The sequence below is a fragment of the Perca flavescens genome, chromosome 11 (assembly GCF_004354835.1).
Source record: "Perca flavescens isolate YP-PL-M2 chromosome 11, PFLA_1.0, whole genome shotgun sequence".
Classification (NCBI taxonomy): Eukaryota; Metazoa; Chordata; class Actinopteri; order Perciformes; family Percidae; genus Perca; species Perca flavescens.
This window is the reverse complement of record NC_041341.1, coordinates 15,803,530-15,827,515: the sequence shown is the minus strand read 5'-3', so window position 1 is coordinate 15,827,515 and position 23,986 is coordinate 15,803,530. Positions and strand designations below refer to the sequence as shown.

The 23,986-nt window shown below is 39.4% G+C and overlaps 3 protein-coding genes across 5 annotated transcripts in view; 2 read left to right on the top strand and 1 right to left on the bottom strand.

The window, feature by feature from the left end:
* Positions 1–668: 668 nt before the first annotated feature.
* jagn1a (jagunal homolog 1a) lies at positions 669–2,928 on the top strand. The gene is made up of 3 exons (XM_028591813.1): positions 669–786; positions 1,604–1,704; positions 1,789–2,928. Exons 2-3 carry the CDS (start codon positions 1,616–1,618, stop codon positions 2,249–2,251), a joined length of 552 nt encoding a protein of 183 aa, XP_028447614.1. The 5' UTR covers positions 669–786; positions 1,604–1,615; the 3' UTR covers positions 2,252–2,928.
* Positions 2,929–3,021: 93 nt separating this feature from the next.
* On the top strand, positions 3,022–21,625 carry tfg (trafficking from ER to golgi regulator). The gene is given in 9 exon segments (XM_028592074.1): positions 3,022–3,202; positions 6,072–6,285; positions 6,526–6,609; positions 9,546–9,692; positions 12,667–12,834; positions 12,950–13,035; positions 13,037–13,097; positions 20,203–20,301; positions 20,426–21,625. Coding segments are annotated over 8 exon segments (1,242 nt in total). The 5' UTR covers positions 3,022–3,202; positions 6,072–6,101; the 3' UTR covers positions 20,839–21,625.
* A 988-nt stretch (positions 21,626–22,613) lies between these two features.
* The window catches only part of abi3bpa (ABI family, member 3 (NESH) binding protein a), a 30,073-nt gene continuing 28,700 nt past the window's right edge, over positions 22,614–23,986 (bottom strand). For all 3 annotated transcript variants that reach the window (XM_028591433.1, XM_028591435.1, XM_028591434.1), the window contains 2 exons: positions 23,822–23,944; positions 22,614–23,735 (listed from right to left, as the gene is read on the bottom strand). In XM_028591433.1, the coding sequence (XP_028447234.1) occupies positions 23,620–23,735; positions 23,822–23,944 (239 nt within the window). In that variant the 3' untranslated portion in view covers positions 22,614–23,619. The remainder of the gene's footprint in view (positions 23,736–23,821; positions 23,945–23,986) is intronic.

Genomic DNA, 23,986 nt, shown 5'->3' with positions numbered 1-23,986 from the left:
ATTCATTGTGGGAGATCATTCACAAGAAAGTGGAAAGGACAATTATTTAAAAATATCAAGGATGAAGGAGCATGATACAAATATTGACCCTTTTTTCCAACTCACCCTCAACACAAAACACATTTTCCACACACACACACACACACACACACACACACACACACACACACACACACACACACACACACACACACACACAAAAGACAGAAGGTTTAAACTTTATACAATTATGTATCAGGGTAATTTGGCATCCTGGTTGATTGACAATGCAAGATAACTGGATACCAGCAACATTAGGACATGAGTTACATTAAGATACAGGACAACGTAACATGCAAGACACTAGATGCTTGCCACCTTTAAAACGATGGCTCTGTGATGACTGCATTGATTGGCCAAGCCCTATAAAGGACAAAATATTTCATAATACACCTGTTTGGTTGGTAACTTTGATCCATGAATGATAGAGGTCATTATCATGATAATCGTGTTATCCTTCATAGGGTAAAACCCCATTTTAAATACCTGGAAAGCCATCGGTTTCGCAAATCAAGTTTAATGACAAAGACAAAAAATGCACCACAATATCAACTGACATTATAAAGGTGTCACTTCCAGTTCAAATAGCTTGGGGAGAGATGCTGATGCTGCGGTGGGAGGTCTTTCAGTCGACGACTAAGACTGTGCGCATGCGCAGAGCGCTTTGCAACATCTGTCACATCTTTTGTTAGTAACGTTACAGATTCAAACAAGGAGCTCAGCCAAACATTACGGAAATACGCAGCGGTAAGCATTGCTAGCTATCGTAATTTCACATGTTGTCACGTTCTATTGTAATTGCAAATAATAATACGACGCCAGCTTCAACATACAGTAGGTAACTATATCTGTTTTTGGTTGACGTTAATGCTGAATTAGGTTAGCTAGCAACAGCAGCTGACCCGCTAGCCTGCTTAAAATCATTACAACAGCCCAACTAATCCGCATTAAATTTGTCATTATCAATTTAAAGAGATGTTAGCACCTTGGTATCAGAATTTGACAACGGTCTGGTTTATTATGGTTGATTTCATGTCCTTATTTACTTGATTTTCTCTCCCCTCTGATAGCATCGTTTTTGTGTTGTTTCACCTGCCCCTTGGGTCTATTCTTATATTGCGATATATGAGCAGGCTGGAAGTGTCAAATGTTTTGTCTAGAGCTAAAACAAATAGTTAATTAATCAATTACTCGATCAAAAGAAAGAAATTGGCAACTATTTTGATAATTGATTAAATGTCATTCTCAAGCAAAAAGCCCAAATATTGCACAATTCCAGCTTCCAGTTGTGAGGATTTGCTGCTTTTCTCTGCCTTATGTGATAGTAAATTAAACATATTTGAATGTCTTGAATATATTTTGGCTTCAGACTGCTGCCAAACAAGCCATTTGAAGAGATATCACATTTAGGGTTAAGGAAATTGTAATAGGCATTTTTCACTATTTCCGAACATATTATAGACCAAATGAATAAATCAATAAAATAGTATGTAGTAGTAGCCTTGTAGCCCTTGTTCTGTCAAGTTTTGGCTTCTGAAATAGGATTTTTTTTGTGTGTTAGTAGTATTCCCTCAATATGACATCACGCGTTGGTCCCAGAGCTGCTGGTACCAATGGAAGTGACTTCAAACACAGAGAGAGGGTGGCCCCGCATTACCAAATGAGGCAAGTAACTTTTATCTGTTTCTGATATTGGTCATTGAATATGAATGTTGTCTGAATCGACAATATCTGTTTTCTGTTTTACAGTGCTGCCCTGAAGTCAGAGGTGCGGAAGTTAAACCTGGTCCACCTTCTCCTCTGGCTGCTGGTGGCTGCACAGGTGACTGTCAGCCACTTCGACCTGGTGTCACACGACACAGTGTCCATGCCGTACCAGTGGGAGTATCCTTACCTGCTCAGCCTCCTCCCTCTGCTCTGCAGCGGCTTGTCACTTCCGAAGAACAATATCAGTTACCTGGTCATATCCATGATCAGCGCAGGGCTGTTCTCAGTGGCACCTCTGATTTATGGTGGAATGGAAATGTTTCCTGTAGCGCAGCAGCTCTACCGCCATGGAAAGGCCTACCGCTTCATTTTTGGCTTCTCTGCAGTGACAGTTATGTACCTGATCATGGTGGTTGCTGTTCAAGTGCACGCCTGGCAGTTATATTACATGAAGAAGCTGTTAGACTCATGGTTTGAAGGCACTCAGGAGAAGAAGAAGAAATAATGGAGTGAAGAAACATGTGACTGGGCAAAACTGTGTTTTTTATCTTAATTTATACATAAGTTATGCATCTTATCAATGTCTAGTTGTTCAGTCATCATCATGTAACTCATACCTTAAATACCAGTGTTCTCTGACACAGATATAAAACAGAGTGAGATGTACAATTTTTGCAGGAATCCGGATTTTTTTTACATCATTTATTTAAAGTGTCTAGCACACACAATCAGGAGTGGCATCAAAGCAACATCCATTAACATTGCATTGCATTATAGTAATTTTGTTCCCTCTTCATCACTGGGTCTAGAATGCAGTTTTTCTCCAAACAGAGAAGTAAGTAATTTAAGACGAAGACATCATTGCCATCTCTCTAAAAATAGAGATGTAGAGGTGTTTATAAAAGTACAGCAGTGAAAGCACAAACTGTTCTAACATACATTTTGCTCACTACTGTTTATTGAACTAGATATACCTTTGCTGCAGATGTGCTGATGCTGTCTCCTTCATTAAGTCTTTACCTCTCACAATTATTTTTCAGAATGCATTTAAGCCATTACAAAGAAAGGTGGTGATCAACATATCTGCCTGTATTGTTATGTTTTCAAGTATTCTCATTCAGCATCAGAAGCCAGCTTATTACGCCTGTGTACATGAATAAAATAAATGCACTGTAAACCAAATAAAAATCTAATGGATGCTCTTCAACTTGTTGCATTTGGTGTTTGGTCATCTTTGCAATTAAGTGAGTCAGTCACAACCTATGATCACAATGTACTTTGTTCCTGATGGTCTGCGGCTGCGCACCATGAATGCCACGTACTGGTTGACGTTGACAGTCTTGGAGGACACTTCCTGATGCTGGCACCCGGGTCTAGCCGCTAAGCTAGCTAACAGATTTTATTTTCACGGTTTGGGAAAACCTGTGAAACAGCGTGGTCAAGTCGTCTGATTGAGGTAAAATACTTTCTTTCGTTTTGGGTCCAGGTATATAATGATTTATTAACCACACATCAGTTTCTATTATCTCACTGTTTGAGTGGTTATCTTTCTAGCTAGCAACTACTAATGTTACGTTCGCTACGCAAGGAGCTAACGCTATGCTAGCTCGCCCAAACAGGTGTCGACACTGATTCTTTGGAAGTTATTTACAAAAATAACCGATACCATTCTTTTCTGATGTTAAGGAAGGCGAAGTTGATACATTACTGTGTTAAAAATATGCTGTTTTACCTAACGTAAGCTCTGAAAGGCAATTATCGCTAAAGGTAACGCTAGCTGTTACAAGTTGTTACACATGAAACCGCTTTTAGCCGGCCGATTGCTTTAAAGTGAAATTAAGGCGAGCTACTTTATTGCAATTCATGGAATTATACAATGGAAGATTAACTACGTTATTTCTTTTAACTTCACATTCATTGTTAATAGTGTCACCGTTAACAGGGCAAGGATGAAACGGCCTAGCAGTTACTAACTCAACGTTAGCTGTTTATGGGCCATTGACAGATGACTGTGCGATTGAGCGTCTTTTACAATCCGCGTTAGCTACACTTCAATGACATTTTAAACGTGTAATTCCCATGTACCAAACCTTTCACCAAACATTTTGTATAGCTGATATCTGTAGAATATCAGTTTGTTGTTGTCCCTATTTCACATATAACTGAATGCTAAACGTTAGCTACCACACAATCCCTAGCATCCAGCCAATTATTCATCTGGCTAGGACAAGCTGTGGAAGCCCATTTCCGCCAATGTGAAAGATCCTGTCATAATGAGAAACTCTAAAAAATGAGATAGTATCTCCAAATAATGACTTAGTATGTAAATATGACTTAGTATCTCAAAACAATTTACTTAGTATCTGATAATATTGACCTAGTATCTCATACCAACGACTTAGCATCTCAAAATAATAACTTAGTATCTCAAAATGATGAGTTAGTATCTCAAAAATGATTACCTTATTTTAAAATATACTATTTATACTATATTTATAAATATACTAGTCATTATTTTGAGATACTAACTCATTATTTCGAGATACTAACTCATTATTTTGAAAGGTTTCTCATTATAATGATTTTTTTTTCCCTCACATTAGTGGAAATGGGCTTTCATTGTAGCATTTCTGGAAAATAATGTCCAGCCTAGAACATAAGCAGGTAATGCCATAGCTAATCTTACTGCTCCAACGGTAATTTATCATATACTGTTGAGACTAACTTAACTGAATGTATATAAGATGTAAGTAACTGCAGATGTAGGTATGCAAAAAAAAAACTGAGTTTCACCTTTCTATTATACAAATGATCACATATTTTTCTAAAAGATCCAAAAAAACATAGTTGAAAGCTTTGATTATCTTATCAAACTGGTTGATATTTTGGTTCAAAGTCTGTGATATCTTAGAGTTGTCTTTGCCACCTCACAGGGTGATGTTTGACCCTTAGACCCTATATTCCAGTCAAACTGAGTGATACTGTTACTGCAAAGGCATGACTATGGCTGGGCGATATGGCTGAAAACTGTATCACGATATAAGTGTTTCATATCGGTCGATATCGATAATTATTGATATTTTTTATGACCTATTTAAAATAAGGACCAGGAGAAAAATATATTAAATTTAAACATTTTTATTTTAAACTTAACCTTCCTCTGATTATAATCCCCTCCGTTATAAAAGTAGAAATATCAACACAACCATGGAAAACACTCAAATAATTAAAATGTAAACATAGGTCTAAAATCACAATGAACACTTAACAATTATCTCTTAACATTAAGGTGCAAAATTAAAGAATAAGTAAGAAATGCTTAAAGTGTAATACAATGGTGCAAAATGTTAAATATAAGAAACCTGAGAAGGAACTATTTTCTGCAGGTTTAGTGCTAGGTTGGTAACCTGGCTTCTGGACAGTGCTCAGCATGTCTGCCTCCGTTATTTCTTTGTAGCGTTTAGTAAGGCGCTAATGCGGAGTACCTCTCCATGGCGGTCTGCTGCTTGTGCGGTGTAGCAGCTGCAGATGTTGTTGGACGTTGATGGCGAATACGGCTTTTGCTCCAATTTGTGAGCTCGGCTAAGGTGGTAAAACAAGTTTGTGGTAGTACCAGTGTTGGTGGGGACGACGGTCTGACGACATTGGTCTGTCTACGGTCAGACTTATAAAATCCCCAAAAACTGCCATACTGACTTTGTTTTATCAACAATTTCCTCGCTCGCTGCAGCACTCACTTTCCACGTATCACTCCACGCCGGTTCTGTTATTGAAGAACACGAGACAGCGATGTTAATGGTGATTGTGATGCAACTTGCTTCACAACCTCTGGTTTCTTCTGATGAAGAAAAACAAGTTATCGAACGTTTTATCGAGTGCATTTTCTATTGATATAGATTACGTGTCTACCGCAAGACTTATTGTTATCGTTTTATCGCCCAGCCCTAGCCATGACTGAATTACCCTAGATTATAAACGGTATAAATAGACTTTATAAAACACACCAGTATCCTGTAGGGAGATAGCTTCATTGTTAAAGATTGAGATAGACTATTAGATCAAATATTAGTAATTTCTATGTGTTTCCATGTGTATTAACTGTCCTGCTATGAATGTCTTCTGTTTTTGTGTAACAAGCACACTTTACCAAACTCTTAGCAACTCAGTATTGAATCTTGAATCTTTATGAATGATAACCTTTCTTCTGTAATAATCAACATATGATCAAAGTCATATTATAGGCTCCAATCAGCATTGAGAAGGAAAGCTAGAACAACAGGCTTGTTGGTTATATTTAAATCTACCTCTCTTCTGACCCTGTTAAGTGGTGGGAGCAGAAGAGGTCGGACGGCACCATGAACGGCCAGCTGGACCTGAGTGGGAAGCTGATCATCAAAGCCCAGTTAGGCGATGACATCAGACGCATCCCGATTCATAACGAAGACATTACTTATGACGAGCTAGTGCTGATGATGCAGCGTGTCTTCAGGGGAAAGCTGCAGAGTAATGACGAGGTTGCCATCAAATACAAGGATGAAGGTGAGTCAGGACATGGGCCTATTGTCCCTGATTGGTCTCAAGGGTCAAAGTGTGAATGTTGACAATATTTCTTCAGGCCAGCTTATTTAAGTTTTTGATACTAATTACGTGACCAAGTAACTTGGTCACTTGACCATGTAATTCCAAGGTTTTTGGGTACCTTAGCTATCTTATCTTTTCATTGGTAGAGTTAATTTTCCTTACAGTAAATCATCTGGTCTCTCTTTTCCCATATTCTAGATGATGATCTCATCACCATCTTTGACAGCTCTGACCTCTCCTTCGCCATCCAGTGCAGTAGAATACTCAAACTGACTTTGTTTGGTAAGATATTAAATAATTTCCTTTCTGTTGCCCCTTCATAGAATCTTGCTTTGAGGAATGCAAACTTAAAGCCAGTAGATGTCTAATTTATGTGATAGCTTCATCACAATGATAAACTGTAGACCCAGATGTTTCACATCAGCTGTTACAACAACCAGTCACTGGAGGGCAGTTTCACACAACAAACCTCAGCTGTTCTCTGTCCGAATGAAAGTTGTCTACACTCCCTTCTGACTAATTTGGGGTGGAATTTCAATGCACTTCTTAGTGCTGGTTCAGCAAACAAAGTGACAGGCAGTGGATGGATGTAAAAGCCCTCTGTGCCAGTTATACTGATGTGTAATCTTTATCTTAAATATGTACCAGCCCAGCTAAATCCAGTTATTTAGTAGGTCATATAAACATTAATAACATTAACCAAGCAACCAGTTAGCCTCACCCTAATATGTCAGATTGAGGCCGGTTTCTTTTTTCTAGTAACAATACGTTGCATAAAGTTGTGTTGAAAGTATTAACCGATAAATACTAGACCAAGAGTATGGTTTTGATCATTGCTCGAATAGGAATACTTAAAAACAAGGCGACCCCAGTAACTACATGGCATGTACATGCAGCTTTATGGTTAAATTATGTTCTCTGTCTGGGCTGGTTACTAAACATTGATAGAAACTGGACATTAACAAACAATAAATATATATACATGCTCTCTCACCATGTTATTAATTAATTAATTAATTATTTAAACTAATAATGCATTTTGTGAAAAAAAAAAAAAACTACTAAATGGATTAGGTTTTAGTAACTTAAAGAATTTGTTGGCATTAAAAATTGTATCTAAAAAAGGTTTGAATTCATGGATAAATAAATAATGACCTAAATAACTAAACCTATTTGGGACCTTGCATAAATAAAAATTTAATTGCCTTCTCCACAAAAAAACCAAAAACAAAGTTAGGATTTTGGTTGCGAACGTGTCTTGTGTTTGTAAACAAATACATCAATTTGGGAGGGAAACTCTCTTTTATAAACTCTCTACTTGCTATAAACTTACTTGCAATAAACTCTCTACTATAAACTCTACTCGCTATGAACTTTCTACTTGCTATAAACTTTCTACTGGCTATACACTTTCTATGAACACTCTACTCGCTATAATAATCTCTCTATTCACTAACTCTCCTGACTCTGACTCTCCTACCGCAACAACCCACAAAGGCACGCCCCGTGTCGCGCAACTTTAAAGCTTTTGAATTCAACTTTGAAGCAGTCACGTGTGTGTGAAACGAAGCTTCGGACGTCACTGGTCACGTGATTATCACAAAACGACTCAAGCTCCGATACAAAGCTCCATTCCAAATTGGTTCATTTCTTTGATACATGGTTCACGGGTAACATCACTAGTATATTCCATCAGTTAGCTACACCCGCAGCTTATTCTTTGAAGGGTCGCAGGGGGCTGGAACAGATTCCAACTGACATTGATACGTACTGATCAGACATGCCATCTGGGATAGTTTTCTTTACATGCCCATTTAAGGCCATATATACATCAAAAAACAGGTCAAAATACCCTGATTATGTCTCCTGGCAGGCCATTTCTACATTACATGTGTTTTTATTAATTTCATCAATTCCATTTCCTGTAAATGTTATTCATTTAAAGTCAGAACTATATCCCAGTGTTTGGCTGTTGGATAGTCCAAGCTGTGTTCCTTCCTGCCAGGAAATAAGGTTGTGGTATGGGAATATAGGCCTAAATAAAAGTTAAACTTAGATATTTAGAAAGATGTTGAGTCTACAGTATATTGCTATCAGGTATTGGGTGAAAAAAAACATACTCAAAACCATAGCACACCATGGATGTGCATGTTACATCTAATACTCTTTTCAAGATTTGAAACTCAAAATGGCTCACGCAAAGTTAGACACTCTACTCGTGGATCTGTAATGATAACATGATGTTGTTTCCTGTGCTGTGATCCAAGTCAGTCAGTCCTACTGATGCTGCTATAATTAGCCAGGGAGCTGTAAGGTTTTTATTTTTCTTACTTCCTCCCAATCAAATCTGAGTCCTGTCACATGATTACATGTCATGACCTCATGTGGAACTGATATTGTCAGACATGTGTCAAGATTCAAAAGGAGCAAGAGTAGCTGGAATCTCGTGGCAGCCTGTGTCTCAGCATAGTGCCTCATGACCCCATGCATCTCTGTTCAGCATTCTCCACTCAAACAGAGGAACTTGTGTAAGAATGGAATGTCTGGCGATCTCCATTCTCACATTCATTCTTTTTAAATGGAAATTTCACTCCTCAGTCAATTAGTAGTGGGGAAATGAGGGTTTAAAGAAGGTAAAGTGACCTGTGTGGTGCGTCACATACGGTCAAAGATTGTGAGGACTTTTGTCCTGTGTCCTGTAGGTTGACATTGTAATAATGCACCTATGTTTTAATTTTATTTAATTAAGTACCGTAAGCATGGAAAACCAGCACTGTTTTGCTCAGTATTCCACAGCTCCATTGTTCGCTGGTGATAATGAAGCTCTCAGTCCCGCTGTCAGCCTGGCTTCTATTGTGAATGGCTTTGTGGATTCAACCATGTGATAGATGATCTCTGTAATCCTAGGTATTCAGAGTGTGGAGCCAACAGAATTGGGACAGGTCATCATTTATAATCTAATGAGCTGCAGAATTATGAGTATCCATTGTGTTTATTTTACATTAGCAGATTTTTCTGTGTAATAGTTGTGCTGATGACCCAGCTTTAGATATTTTTTTTTTAAAGATGAGAGAGAGAGATGCAGCAAAGGGCCGCAGGTCAGAATCAAACAGAATCAGGAGTCAAATTCTATCATTCACCCTCCTTGAGATCGAACAACAAAAAATGTATTAATTTACTCACTTATGTCCACTCTCTTCATCTTTTGTTACCTGCAGTGAATGGTCAGCCACGGCCTTTGGAGTCTAGTCAGGTGAAGTACCTGCGCAGGGAGCTAATTGAGCTCAGGAATAAAGTCAACAACCTCCTGGATAGCTTGGAGCCCCCCACAGAGCCTGGTCTGGCTGCTACAGCACCGTACAGTGGTAAGCACTCCCATACACATGCACACCCACATACATGTTAGAGCTAGACCGACAAATCAGCCGATATTAGCTTATTGCAGACACATCAGTTAGAGATGCACCAATAGACTGGCCGGTTTTCACGTGACCGGCAGGTCAGTCTGACATATGCCGATTTCATGCCGGTCAATGCTACAATTAACTGACAACATAAGTTATACGAGTTACAGTTCTCAAGGACGCACGCACAAACGAACGCGACAGCACAGTCTCTTTTTCCCTTCCTCTCAATTTTTCCGCTGTCGCACGTACCCGCTCGTGGTGTGAAGCGCGTGTCCGCACTATTTTCGCACATGTAGGGAACCTCGTGAATTAACTTGCAACATGTCAGCTGTTTGTCACAAGTTTTCAATATGCAACAACACCTGCAGGAAAAAGTAGGGCGTGGAGGGACAACACCAAAAACCAAAATCACATTTTTTTTTAGTTGGATATTGGATGTGAAAAGAAGGAAATGGTTCTAACATTGCACTTTAGATGTGTGTGAATTTCCCACACCAGGAGTAATTTATATAGTTCTATTTTATAGTGATCCATTATCTGTTCAAAAGATGTTCTATGTTCTGTGCAAAATGTTCTATTAAAGAAAAGATGCTGTAAAGTGGTTAGAAAAAATGAAATCTGAATCGGCTAAAATCGGTATCTGCTGGCCTAACTCAATGAAAATCGGAATCGGCCTAGAAAGTTGTAATTGGTGCATCTCTAATATCAGTATCAGTGTGTATATGTTAGGCCTATATGTAACAAGGAATTGCAATAAAGAACTAAGTTTAAGGTCATTTAGAAACATTGTCACCTTTCATAGTTGTCCACCAGAGAGCACTGACAAGTTGATTTTTCAGCTGTAAATGTCCTGCTTGGTCAAAAAAAATCAAATCTAAGGGATCCATATCAAGAAGTTTATGTTATGCCGATATGTCATTGTCAGATTTTTTAAACTGTCAAATAACGATATCAGCATCATCTTAAAAAGCCAATGTCTGCCGGGATTATAATCTCATAATAACATTTTGCATTTGCAGTCTTTTCTTTTGTGTGTGCACAACTGCTATTTGAATTGTTGTAACATAGGAACTGCCTATTAATGAAAAACAGACACATACTTTTGAAACTAAGATTTTAAATTGAAAATCAACAACTCTAACATGTGTATAAGTATTATAGACAAACATGTTGGATCCACAAGAAACATTCTGCCCTAGTAGTTAATGCCATATGTACACACACACACACACACACTCTCTCTCACTCCAGGTGGTTTGATTTTTCTTTGGGTTTTGTTTTTAAGATAACAAATCTCGCCTGTTAGGTCTTTTAATCCCAATGATGGGGATCGCATGGCCTCCTTAACAAATACCACTTGTATATATTCCCAATGCTCGCTGCCAAAATTGTAAGATCTATATCCCACATGGATACTGGCACCAAACTCAGGCAATTTATAAGGTTCAGTCATAGTTGTAATAATTTAATGACTTGTTTTAATATAAAGATTTGTCTGGCATTATACACTACATCTGTAGTTTTAGTTATAAACAGCATACATACTGGTTCAGTCCAGTTTGATTGTGGTCACTCACACACATACACACTAGGGCTGCACGATTATGGCCAAAATGATAATCACGATTATTTTGATCAATACTGAGATCACGATTAATTATCCCGATTATTTGTTGATTTTAACCAAAACAAATTGTACTGTCACATAGGCTAATTATAACTGCTTTTACATCCATATTGTGCTACATTCCTGCTAATACATCCATATTGTGCTACATTCCTCCTTTTATTGAAAGTTAGTGTGAAGGAGTATGCCGTTTCAGCTGTTGTGCGACCGTTTTTCATACATGCACGTTTGCCGAAATAGCAACGTGGATTTCGGTGGCTCATTACACTGCCACTTACATGTCTGCGTTGCGCTCTGATGCTCCGAAACCCACGTTAGAGGCAACATAAACATCGCTGCATGTCACGCTAGTAAACACTAATAACACGTTACACAGCAGGTAACGTTAGCCTACCGTTAGCCACATTAAACACTAATAAGACGTTACACAGCAGGTAACGTTAGCCTACCGTTAGCCACAGTAGTAACTGGATTAAACACGGCTAAAATGCTGACAGCTAAACGGTGTAGTGTGACTGTATTTCACGGGAGAGGATTCCAGCAGCGGGACGTCCAACAGTCTGCTGCTAAAGCTATGAGCTAAAAGACACAAAGTAGCACTATGGTCACTGCTGTTGTCTGAAAAACAAAACAGACGGGATAAAATGTTGCGTTTACTGGTAAACTGGTAAACATCGTGACCGGCTTATGATGACCGACTGCTACCTGTTGTGGAATTTTCCTCACATTACTCTGTCCTCTGTGACGGTCTACATCTAGAAACTAAGCTGCGCGGTGCAGGGAACAACTCCGATTGGCTCATGGAGGCACGTGATCAGACAGCGGTTTATGGAGTGCTAGATTGGCTTTGCAAAACCTTTGATAAGGAGCGCTCTATGAACGGGATGACGCATTTTAAATATCGCTCGATAACGAAAATTTGATCGTGGGAAGCCAAAATCGTGATTGTGATTAATTGTGCAGCCCTAATACACACATCTTAAACAGAAATACACCCTTTCCTTGTCATCATAACTGTGATGACATGTGTTTTCCTATTACAGTGTGGTAGGAGGCTGCTGTTTTAAAACATATTTATTATTCTCTGTTAGCTGTAACTTTTTAATTCTGTACTCTCCTGAAAAAGTACGTATTCATATGTGATTTGGCTGGAATCAAAGACCGAAGTAAACGGGGATGACCTGTAGTTTGTAATCTGGCACCATGCTGAGAGTGCAAAATGTTGCATATACATGCATTGCATTATTGCCACATTTTGTCTTTGTCAGAGCTGGTTTTTAAACATTTTTGTGGCTGTGTTTCTAGAAGCAGTGGATGGACGTGAAGGCAAAGTTTTGGCAGCAGACCACACAGTGAAACATGCCACTCCAGTCAGTGCAGCCAGCATGTCAGCCTTCGACCCGTTAAAAAACCAGGATGAGGTCAGCAAGAATGTCATCTCCGCTTTTGGCCTCAGCGAGGACCAGGCCCCAGGTATTGTGTCCTATTCAACTGTAAAAAATAGAAAACGCTTTTTGTTTTTAGTTTATTTGTTTCAGTGTATAGTTGTTAAGTAAAGAATTCATATCTCCTCTGTGCCTGTGAGTAGCTCCCCCAGCAGTTGCACCAGAGGAGCGCTCAGGAACCCCTGACAGCATTGCCTCCTCCTCGTCTGCAGCCCCTCAGCCAGTGGTGCCCCCCCCAACCACAGGCTCCCTATGCAGGAGTACAGCAGGGACCCCCAGCTGGCATGGATGGTGAGACACATGCACACACAGCTACTGTGTCTCCCAAGAAATTTCCCAAATGCACATAAGCCATATTTAATACACAATATTTGGTGAACACACAAGCAGACACATAGTCTGAGGCAGGGTTGTGTAGAAAGATTGCATTATGGGATAATGTCCTAATTACCACAGGGAGTATGGATGGTTAAGTGATTTTACATTTACTTTTACAGTGGTGCTGTTATATGGGATGTTTTTCCAACATCAACACCAATCTAGCCTCATAAAAAATATCACCCCCTGTTGAGCAAGTTTAAATGTGTTGGCCTAAACTACTGGTCCAGGCTCTTTTTTTTTTTTTTTTTTTTTTTTTTTTTTTTTTTTTTTTTTAGTATTTCTTCCTAGGACACACCAAAAATACATCTGCTAGTTGGTAAGATTTGATTTACAGGCCAAATAATTAATCTTTAAAACATTCTGCATTAGTAGTATTGATTCTTGCAGTAGATATAACAGTCCACCAGCCAGACCAATATGTTTCTCTCATCTCAAGTTGTTGCCATAATTCATAAATTAGTCAGGGTTATAATATTTTTTTAATGTGCAGATTTGTGTAGAATTAAAACATTTTTATCAAATTTACGTTTTTTTTTTTTATCCAAAGAAGGAAATAAATTTGTCGGAGAAAAAAATACATAGAAGCAATACATAAATACAAAAGAAGAGACAATCCCCCAAAAAGCTGTGCATCGTCTCAGGGTCCAGGTCCACACACACCGTACCGCAGTAAAAACCCTTCAAATAAATAAAAAATTATGACCGTAAAACATACTAAATTATAGATACTACAAACTGCAGTTTGTATTATGTTGTTTATATGTGCTTAGTCCTGTCTCGACTGTGGCCATTTATACAATACATACACGGCAGGCCTGTTATGCAAAACGACGGCCTTTCCTTTCTTCATAACTGACTAAAGGATTTACTCCAAGAACATGTGCAGCCATTGCCACAGTAAGTGTAGTCCTACTGTTTGCGAGATGTCATTTCATGCCTTGCTTGACTGTGTCCACTCTGAAAAGAATTACTTCAGTTCAAGTGTAATTTAGTATTTCTATGACAGATAAATCAAATAATGCACCAGACCCTATTACACTACAATTGTGCTGTTGATCAAATTCTACTTACCTTCTTTTTATTTCCCATTGGATTACAGACAGTGTTTCCTCTATGTTGATTTACCGTGGCGGGCCGCCACGGTAAATCAACATAGTATAATTCAACATAGTATAATTTCTGCCGCCACGGTATCAGAAATAGGGCAGACGCACAACAGGGTTTCCAATATGTACACCGCGCACCGCCGCTCCTTCAGCTGTTTATGAAAAGTCACAAAGTCGTAATTACACGACTCTGCACAGCCGTCTGCTCTACTGAACTCAAGCGAACTGTCATCCGCTCTCTCTCCCCTTTAGGGTGAGCAACTGGAACAGTGACAGGACGTCATCACTCGCAAAGTCATGGCAACCAAATAAACAACACGGCGAATACTACTTGTCACTCCATCTTAGGCAAAGTGACAAACAGCGACAAAAGCTGCGATGTGAAATCCTCACTCACGCGGGTCCCGTGAAATATGACAGTTACTATTTATTGGAAAATAGCATTGTGGACACTGACTTTGATGAATTTACTGTTTATCAGACCTCAGATGAGACAAGAAGCTAACGTTAGTGAATGCTGTATTAAAGTTACTGTTTAGGTACCGTTTTCCAGGTTAGTGGGGGTGCATACCGCTCAAAACCAACATGAAAAACATAGCTAGTAATGTTCACTCAGCGTTTTGTTTTGTTGTTAAACTGTGTGTAAAATTCAGGTAACGGAACCCTACGGTACCATCTATTTGCTGGATGGTTTCAAGGTAACAGTCGGTAGCTAACATTAGCAGATAAGCCCGTTGACAGCGACGTTATTGTTAATATTTTGGCACAATGTTTCTGACCGTAGAAGTGGTCATAGTGACTGAAAGTGTGATGTGAGATGCTAGAAAGTAACTACACGCTGTTTTCAGGTAACGTTACTTTTTGACGTTCAACTCCCCCACCCCTGCTGCTGAAAAAAATTCTAGAGGAAACACTGCAGACAGGATTACTTATGCCCTGCCAGCTATTCGATTAGGTGAAATGTTAATAGAGTGAAGAATGTTGTTATCATATGAGAAGAGCAAACTGAATGAAACTGAATGAAACTGAATTGACTGCATGTACTTTAAGCAAATGCTTGTTCCTTGATTTAGGGAATCCGATCCATTCTGCTGTTGAAGCAGAAGTTTCATTGAATGAGAAATGATGACTCTCACCGCTGTGGAATCTTAATCAACACTCTGTAAACAGGAGTATCCATGGATTTAGGGTTTATCTTACTCAGCAGAGACTTTATCATAGCTCACCCCGGTGTGCGATCTTTAACACGGACATGTTGGACCCAAACCCAAGGCTTGGATGAAGATAAATGAACAAAGGATCAGGCAGTATGTTGGCAAAAACAAACGCAACTTATTTTACTTAATTTTCTCATCGCAATAACATTCTGGGAAATGGTCTTCTGTGCCAATCTTGCATGTCCATTTTCTTTATCCAAATATCTTACCTTACATGAGGGAATTCTGTGGCTTGTTTCTCCTGTTGTTGTGAAGAAAGGCCCAGGCAGGTGCAGCCACAGAAGGAGGCATATTTTATTGTTGGCCGTGTTGCTGTTAGTGGATCAGATTGTTTTCGGTTAGTGGTTTGGCTTCGCTAAATGAGGAGATCATTGGAGCAAAGAAGATGCCTTTTCATTGCACCCTGTGAGAGCCATAACTCATTCTCAGAGCGATCTGCTGACTCCTGACCACACCTGCAACACCGATTCTCTGTACACATGTGGTATGACTACTTCCATTTAACTGGTGGTTTGTGGTTTGGCCAGGTTGGCGTTGCAGGGCCTATCCGTAGGTCTCTATTAGAGTTTTGTTGCTCTAAATGAAGACTTATTCAGTCACGGAGTTAGCCAGCTCGACAGCAAGCTGCTTATGGTTCTTTCTTTACCCTCCATAACACGAGGGCTAGGAGAAACAATGATTAACTTGTTTTTGCTTATCTGATGTGTGGTTCTGACTGGTTTTCCAGACTTAAATAGATGTGTTGATGCAGGGATGCTATCACAGAGGCATGTTTTTGTGGAATTGTTATTGTTGAGCAATAGTTTTAAGTTGCTCGTACTATATCTCTCTGGATCTGTGATGGTTGTGTGCAAATACTCATCACATGTATTTTTCCTCTTGCTTCTTTTATTATTCTCATCATCATGTCTGTGCCAGATGGTATGTGGAAAGATTGTGAAATAGCTTAGCAAAAACCTTGAGTCAGTCGTAAGGTCTTAACAGTAACACGTGATGCGATTAAGAGAGTGTGAAGCAGAAGTAGGACGAGAAGTTGAAATAAATCACTAAAAGTAATGAGGATAAAAGTAGAGATGTAAATGTAAACCGATCGGGCTGATTTCAGGAGTTGTTCCCAGTCTTTCATACAATGTCAATAATTTTTTTACCAGAACTTTCAATATTTGGATGTGGAAAAATAATGCATATATATGCAATGTACACATATTTAATCAACATTTAAGTATATACAAGTATTGAATCAGACTCGGTATGAGCTTCACCAATCCTACCGAAAAAAGAGAATGCCAGGATCACTGTCCTGTATGAAAAAGTTATTGTAACAATATCCCCTTTTTATATAATTAATTAGGGGTGCACGATTCAGAAAATGTCCCGATTCAATATTGATTTTTAGGCTCAAGATTTGACTCAAAATCGATTTTTCGAATTTAAAAAAACAACTATTCACAGTATGTAAATGTAGTTAATTTTCCCATGTGATTGCAGTAGACATACAATAAAAATTAAAATAAAAAATAATTTATTTTGAATCGGTAGACCTTGAAGCGCGATTTGAATGTGAATCGATTTTTTTTGCACACCCCTATGATTAATGTTAAATTACATCCAGTTTAATATAAGTTCAAACAAACATATTTGGACAATACAGGTGTTGTGATAAAGGGCTATTTCAAGGCTACTGGATGTGTGGTATTAAAAAGGCTGACCACCCATTATTAAACTAAAGCCCCTGTGTGAGCAGGCGTTAACCCTGCTTAAGTTGAGCAAGCCTTTGTACCAGCTCCAGGGAATCTTTCTGTACCAAGTAAAAAGATAATTTCCCCACAGAGATCAGTTAAGTATTGTTATTATACACATTGGCAGCTCTTGCTAGATACCGTCTTGTCATCTTGTAACAAGTTGATAGATACATCTCCAAGCCTAGCGTAGCAACGAATTGTTTGCCCTCTCGTCAGTTTCTTTTCTTCGTCTATTTTCTTACTTCCAAGGCTGCAGATGTTTGGCACACAAAGACATTAAACTAGATCTTGCCCATCCTCATCTCCCGCTCAACCCTCACATTATTCCTGTCTCTGGCTGCAGACTATTTGTCAGTATAACCGCCTCAAGGCAAATTAGAACAGCCAGTTGATGCACAAGAATTTATAAAAGCTAATACACTGAGATCGGATGCCAACTCAGCATGTGTAGCCTTTTAAAGCTAGCCTTAAGCGCACTTTCAATGCAAGCTTAGGTTACTTGTTACCATAAGAATGCTGCTAACAAGATCCATAAGCAGATGGTAAAGATTTCAACCTGTTGTCTGTCAGATGTTGATAGAACCTTGGCAATATGTGTGCAAGAAAGGCAGAAACTCTAAACACATGTATGTATCAACGGCTGAGGACATTTGCATACGGCTCTTTATCAGATGGGCAGAAGTGTGTTTGGTGTGAAATGTTTATTTAAATATAGGACCTTGTTCTCATGACTCCTTTTTGAGGCATTTTAAAGGTCAGAACTACAACCAAATGCTTCATTGTTCCAATAAACATAATTTTCCCAACTTGGGGTTTTTCTTCTGAAGCATTGCGGCTCTGTCTTCAGTGAGACCCTAGTCGTTTGTCCCGTGAGCACTCAGCAGGCTCATAGTTGACCTCTTGGCTACACTGGAGTGAAATGAACTCCCCAGCCAAAGGGGTCTAACAGCCATGCATCCTTTCATACTCTTGCATAACAGTCATGATGGATTACAGGCCAAGGAGAACAGGAGAAGAAGCCAATTTAACAAACATGCCTTGTCACACAATAAAGACCATGGTGTTCATGTTAAAGGTGCTGTCAGTGAGATAACAGATGGTTGCCACATCACTTCAATGCTTATAAAAAGACACTTAAGAGATACCCTGTTTCTAGCTAAACATTTAGTTGTCAAGTGTCTCCCAGACCAGTGCAATAGTAAAGTAATATGACTTGCTGGTTCATTGAGCCTCAGCTTCAAAGTCAATTTCCTTTTAGTACAATCATTTTATTTGTAATGTACTGTGTGTGCTACTTTGAATGTTTTAAATTATTGGATATGAAAAAGAGGGAGTTATTAAGGAGTGCATTGAGGTTCTCTGACAGTACATCATTTCATAGAGTCTCTTTAGCTTTGCTTTGTTCAGACTGTCAAGTATTGTAAAGTGTCATGTCAGCCCTCCCAAATGAGTGGAAAATCAGCACCAGTTTTACCAGCGCTTGAAAAACCAGTGAACCCTGGGGCGGCCCTATTTTATTATGCCTTCTCTTTCGCTTTGCTTTTCATGTGTCGTTACCCAAATTTATATGCCAGGCAGGAGATTTGGGAGTAAAATGTAGGCCTTGTTAAGGGAGAACACGAGTTTGCCAAGTGTTCGGTTGTCTGCTGAACATTCAGGCATTCAACGGAAAACATGATGAGCAAATTTAAAATAACAAGGAAAAATTGTTTCCATGTTTTTAAAACATAAAAACAGCATCAATGTCAAGAAAGGTATCCCTGATTACTCTTCATGCTATTTAAATGTTGCTAATAAGTGGAACATGAGACGACTGTAGCTGTAGTGTAGTGAGATGATGGTGGCGGCCATCTTCCACGTGTGCATGGATGCAGTGGACCGGTGAAGTCAAAGTGAATAAATGTGCAGCAGGAAGTCACTGTCTGCAAACATAGATGTGTCTGGTTGTGCAGAGAACAACTCCTGGCCAGAGTTATGGATGTCTATAATGTGCCTTAGTGTCTCAATAGAGGATACATATTTCAGCTTCAGTTTTGCATCCTTTACTTTGTGTAAGTGTGTTTTTTTTTTTTTTTTTTTTTCTTCTCGATATCTGCATGCTGTTCTCTAGCTCTGAGCCAATTCTACTGTATCGTCCCATAAAGAGATGTCTCTGGATACTGGGCTTTTTAGCAACAAATAGTTGTATCAAAGTGGTTGCAGCTTTTTATTGAAGCAGTTGTGTGTGAAAGATGCACATGTGTTTCTGTGTTTTTTTCTGTCAAGATGCACAGGTGTTTCTGTGAAGATACAGAGACCCCATTTACACTTAACTTCATGCATCTTGAATAGCTATGTGATAGAAAAAAAGCAAAGTGTAACTGCAACCAAGAAGCTTCCAAGATGAATTTGCCACCTGATTGTATTCTAGCCAGATGTTAAAAAGGTTTTAATGCATCTGGCTTTCCAAGACCTATACGTAATCTTTACTCCACCCAACTGTAACTACGTCAGTAGGTGGTCTGTGGAAGAGACTCTGCACGATCTTTTCCCTGTGATAATGGCACTAAAAGGAGCAGTCGAATAGCTGCTCCAAATTTAAACACATACAGAAGGCTCGGTGGTGGATAGTTGTTTGCCAGCTATCTGTTATTGCCAACTGTTAATTGTTGTAACTTCCTACGTGCAGAAATTCCTTTGGTATATATTGGCGATTACCAAACAGGCTGCCATGCATTACTGCCACCCTGGAGTGACCTTGAGTTGCATGTAGCCTGGAAAAACCATGATCTGGCCAACTGAGACGCATGTGTATTAAATCACATCTGGATTTTAACTGGATACAAGATACTTGAAAGTGTAAATGGGACCATAGATTAAGATGTAATGGATAATGGCTCATATTAGTAGTGGCTATCTTATTTGTTTGGTTCTATCTGTGTAAGGATTATGCTTGTCCCTGTCTCTTCAGGTCAGGTTTATCAGCAGTACCAGGCTCCAGGTGGATACCCGCCTCAGCAACCAGGTGCCCCACCTCAGCAGCAGCAGCAGTACAATATGCAATACTCTGGTAAGAGTAAAAATGGTCAGAATATAAGTGGAAAAAAGGTAACTGCTGTGTTGTAAAGTCAGGGGATTCTCTTTCCTCTCTAGAGTGAATTAAAGAGACTCCCTCCTTTTCTCCCTCTCTGCAGGATACAGCACTCAGCCCGGTGCCCCTCAGCCTGGCCCGCCACAGCCACAGCAGCAGCAGCAGTTTCAGAACTACGCGCCTCCCTCCTCCCAGGCTCCAGCCTCCGGTCCAGCTCCGGCTCCGGCTCCAGCTCCGGGTTTCCAGGGTGGCCAGCAGCAGCCCCATCCAACTCAGGGAGCCCAGCAGTATCAAGGAGGCTTCCCTCCCCAAAACTATACATCCCAGGCCACCCAGCCTGCCAACTACAGCCTGCCGCCCAGCTCTCAGCCCGGCTCTGGGTACCAACCCCGCCCAGGATACACCCCGCCTCCAGGCAACACTGTCACCCCTCCACCAGGATCTGCTAACCCGTACGCTCGCAACCGCCCCCCTTACGGCCAGGGCTATACTCAGCCAGGCCCTGGGTATCGGTAAAAAAGGATAGCGGATGTTACTAATCCTTACACACATCCCAACCCCCCCGTACAAATATCAAGTCCAAATATGAAACAAGCAACCCCACCCGTCTGATGGTTATTGTTTGTATGCTGTCTCTTCAACACACCACTCTACTCTGGCCCAGGTGTATGTTCCTTGTGTTATTTTCCCCTCTTCTCCTGTCTCATCAGCAATGTCTGCTCTGCCCTCTTGTATCCATAAACATGTAACCGGTCTGTATGCACACACCTGGGTGACCAAAACAGGCTGTTGCACAAACTGTTTGTTGTTCTTTTCATGGTAACGCTTCATTTTGCAAGTGAGGTCAGCATCCGTATTCTGCATTTGTGTCTTACATGACCGACATCTCAACTGCTTGTGTTGAGTTAACTATGTATAGATGCATTTATAAGACACTATCTAAATGAAAAGTTACCCCTTTTTTGTCGTTTATTTTGTTCTTTGTTTAGTTTTTTTTTTTTTTTTTTGATTTTATCAATTTCACCACCATGTCGGTATTAATGATGTGTCAATGAAACTGCCCCATGTTGGGAACACTAGCTAACTGAAGGCTTATGGGAGAAGTAGATCCCAGTGTCATAAATAAAGCTTCTTTTGTTTAGCTAATTATATCATCTCCAGTAAAGCTTGGTATTCCTCTCTTTATCTTATCACTGGTTTTTACTATTAAATCAAATTCCACCCTCAAGTGAGATTAGTTGTTTATGTATAAACTGTAACATTTTTTTTCTTGAACCTAATAAATGATTGAGACCCAGTTGAAGACTTTTATCTTTTTGTTTTGATATTTCATTGCTCTTGGCCTGCGCATTGTCTTGCTGTCTTTCTCTTAACACTCTTTTTCACTTTGTGGTTTCTGAGTTCATGTCTCTGTTAAGTTTGGCTTCTCTCTTTCTCTTCTCCCCCATCCAGATTTGGAAAACTCTAGTAATGCTGGTATTCCCATTTTGTTTTCCTGCCTGTGGGTTGTGGTTGGCTAGGACATGTGGCATGGGAGTATGTTGGTATTATATGTCAAACTGTCACTGAGTGTGAAGAATTTAGTGCATAGGGTTTAGTAAAAAATAATTAAGAGAAGTGTGTTTAGCATTGCACTTCTCCTAGTCTGTGCCAAACCGAAATCATTCTCTTTAGATGTTAATAGTCTGTAATATCGGTACAGTTGGCACAATGTTAGAAATGTATTATGGTTAGCTAATGTCTACCTCTGGTCTTGAAGTCCGTATTACATCCTTCACCCTGATGTGTTTGATCCAATTCAAATCAAAATTGAAGCACAAAAACAGACATTTGGGAAATGTGCTTAGTCTATTAGCTTTCTTGCAGAGAGAGATTGGTACTATTCTCATGTATGTATGCTCGTATGTATGAGTCCCTACTGGTTGCCTGGCAACTGGTCTCGATAGTTTGGCTTTGGCACAAAACCCCCAAAAATGTTGAAATTATAATTTTTACACTTTGGGTTTTGTTCAGATTAAACAAAAGAGATGTGTTTATTAGTGAGCTTTAGAGGAGCTTGTAGACTGATTTTGTTGACCGAGCGTGGCTAACTGTTTTTCCTGCATTTCCTGTTTTTGTGCTAAGCTAAGTTAGCTGGCTGCTAATAGTAACTTCATAGAGTGCATATCTAAAACAGTACATCCATGGTGCATATCAATCATCTCATCTGACTCTTGGGGAAAAAAGAGAATTACCGAGAATTCACCTTAAACATAAGTCATTGAAGTCAAATATAAATGAATATCAGTAAATATAAAAAACAAGATTTATTGCTGAAAACATACATGGTGCATCAAAAACAACCGTAGTCATGACAGATGTGGAAGAAACCTAACAATTTCTCTCCAATGATTTATAGCTTTATGTACACTTTGTTGTGAGTTTGAAAACAAAACATAAATTATGTCATTTCCACATTGAAGCTCAGTTTATATTTTTTATATATATTTTATTCTTTTATAAAATATATGACAAGTCTGCACAAGCATTAAAAATACATTAATCTTTCCAAGTGACCCCATAGAAACACTCAAGCTTTGTTTTTCTTATAATAAATCAACAATTTGGCTAAAAGCTGTTTTATCTTGTACCTGAAATGTATCAAACTATATGATCCCTGGTATACATACTGTATTTCACACCATATACATATATAAACAAAGGCTTAATACTGTGCAAACTGCAACTGCTAATAATCCCTTAGGGCTAGCAGAAGGTCAATTCTGCATGTCTGTGTGTACTTGTATTTTACATAGTCCAAATGTACACTGAAAGTATGATTGGCACCTTTCTGTATACAAATGACACAATTTGTGTGTGAAATGCAAGTATTGTGAATGAGTTTTACTTTCTCATCTCAAAAGCCCGAGCACACACAGAATATTCAATAGCAATCCCCTTTGATAAATAATATCATACAAGTTATTACACTTTGGGAGCCAGCTTCCCAACATTTTCTCTGTGATTACTGCATATTCAACACTCAAACCCCTGCATTCCTTCGCTGAATGCATTTTTGATAAATACAGAAATTAAGACCAATGGTACAAATGCACTCAATAGAATTTTGGGACATTTAATATTCCTACATGTTCATACCTGGGAGAATAGGCTGAGTTCAACGAGACAGACCCATGGTGTCTACTATGGTACAGTGTCCATGGTAACATGAAAGAAAGGCCAACCTCCCTTCAGGCTTAGTGAGACGTCTTCTTCCCGACCAAGAAAGTCATCCTTCCTGGACAGCCCTGTGGGGTCTTACCACTTCCCAGGGATGGGCGTGCCACACTCGTACCAGCCTACGTAAGTAACATGTGACTTCCCTCCAATCTCTCCAAAGTTGACAGGTTCCTGTCTCATCGCTCTATAAAATCCTGGTACAAGGACACAGAAGAGAGATAAGAGTCTACATAATAAAGATTAAATATGATCTGTTAATGGTTATAGCTAACCAAAATACCTGGCCTGCTCGGTAGCTGGTCAGCAAACATCTGGGTGCCGGTCCGTCCATCCAGAAAGGAGTCTACAAACTGACAATGGTCCTCACCGTGCCCCGTCTGATCTCCAATGTTGTAAAACTTCCCTACATGGAATACAGAGGAAATAAAATTCTGGCTAGAAAATG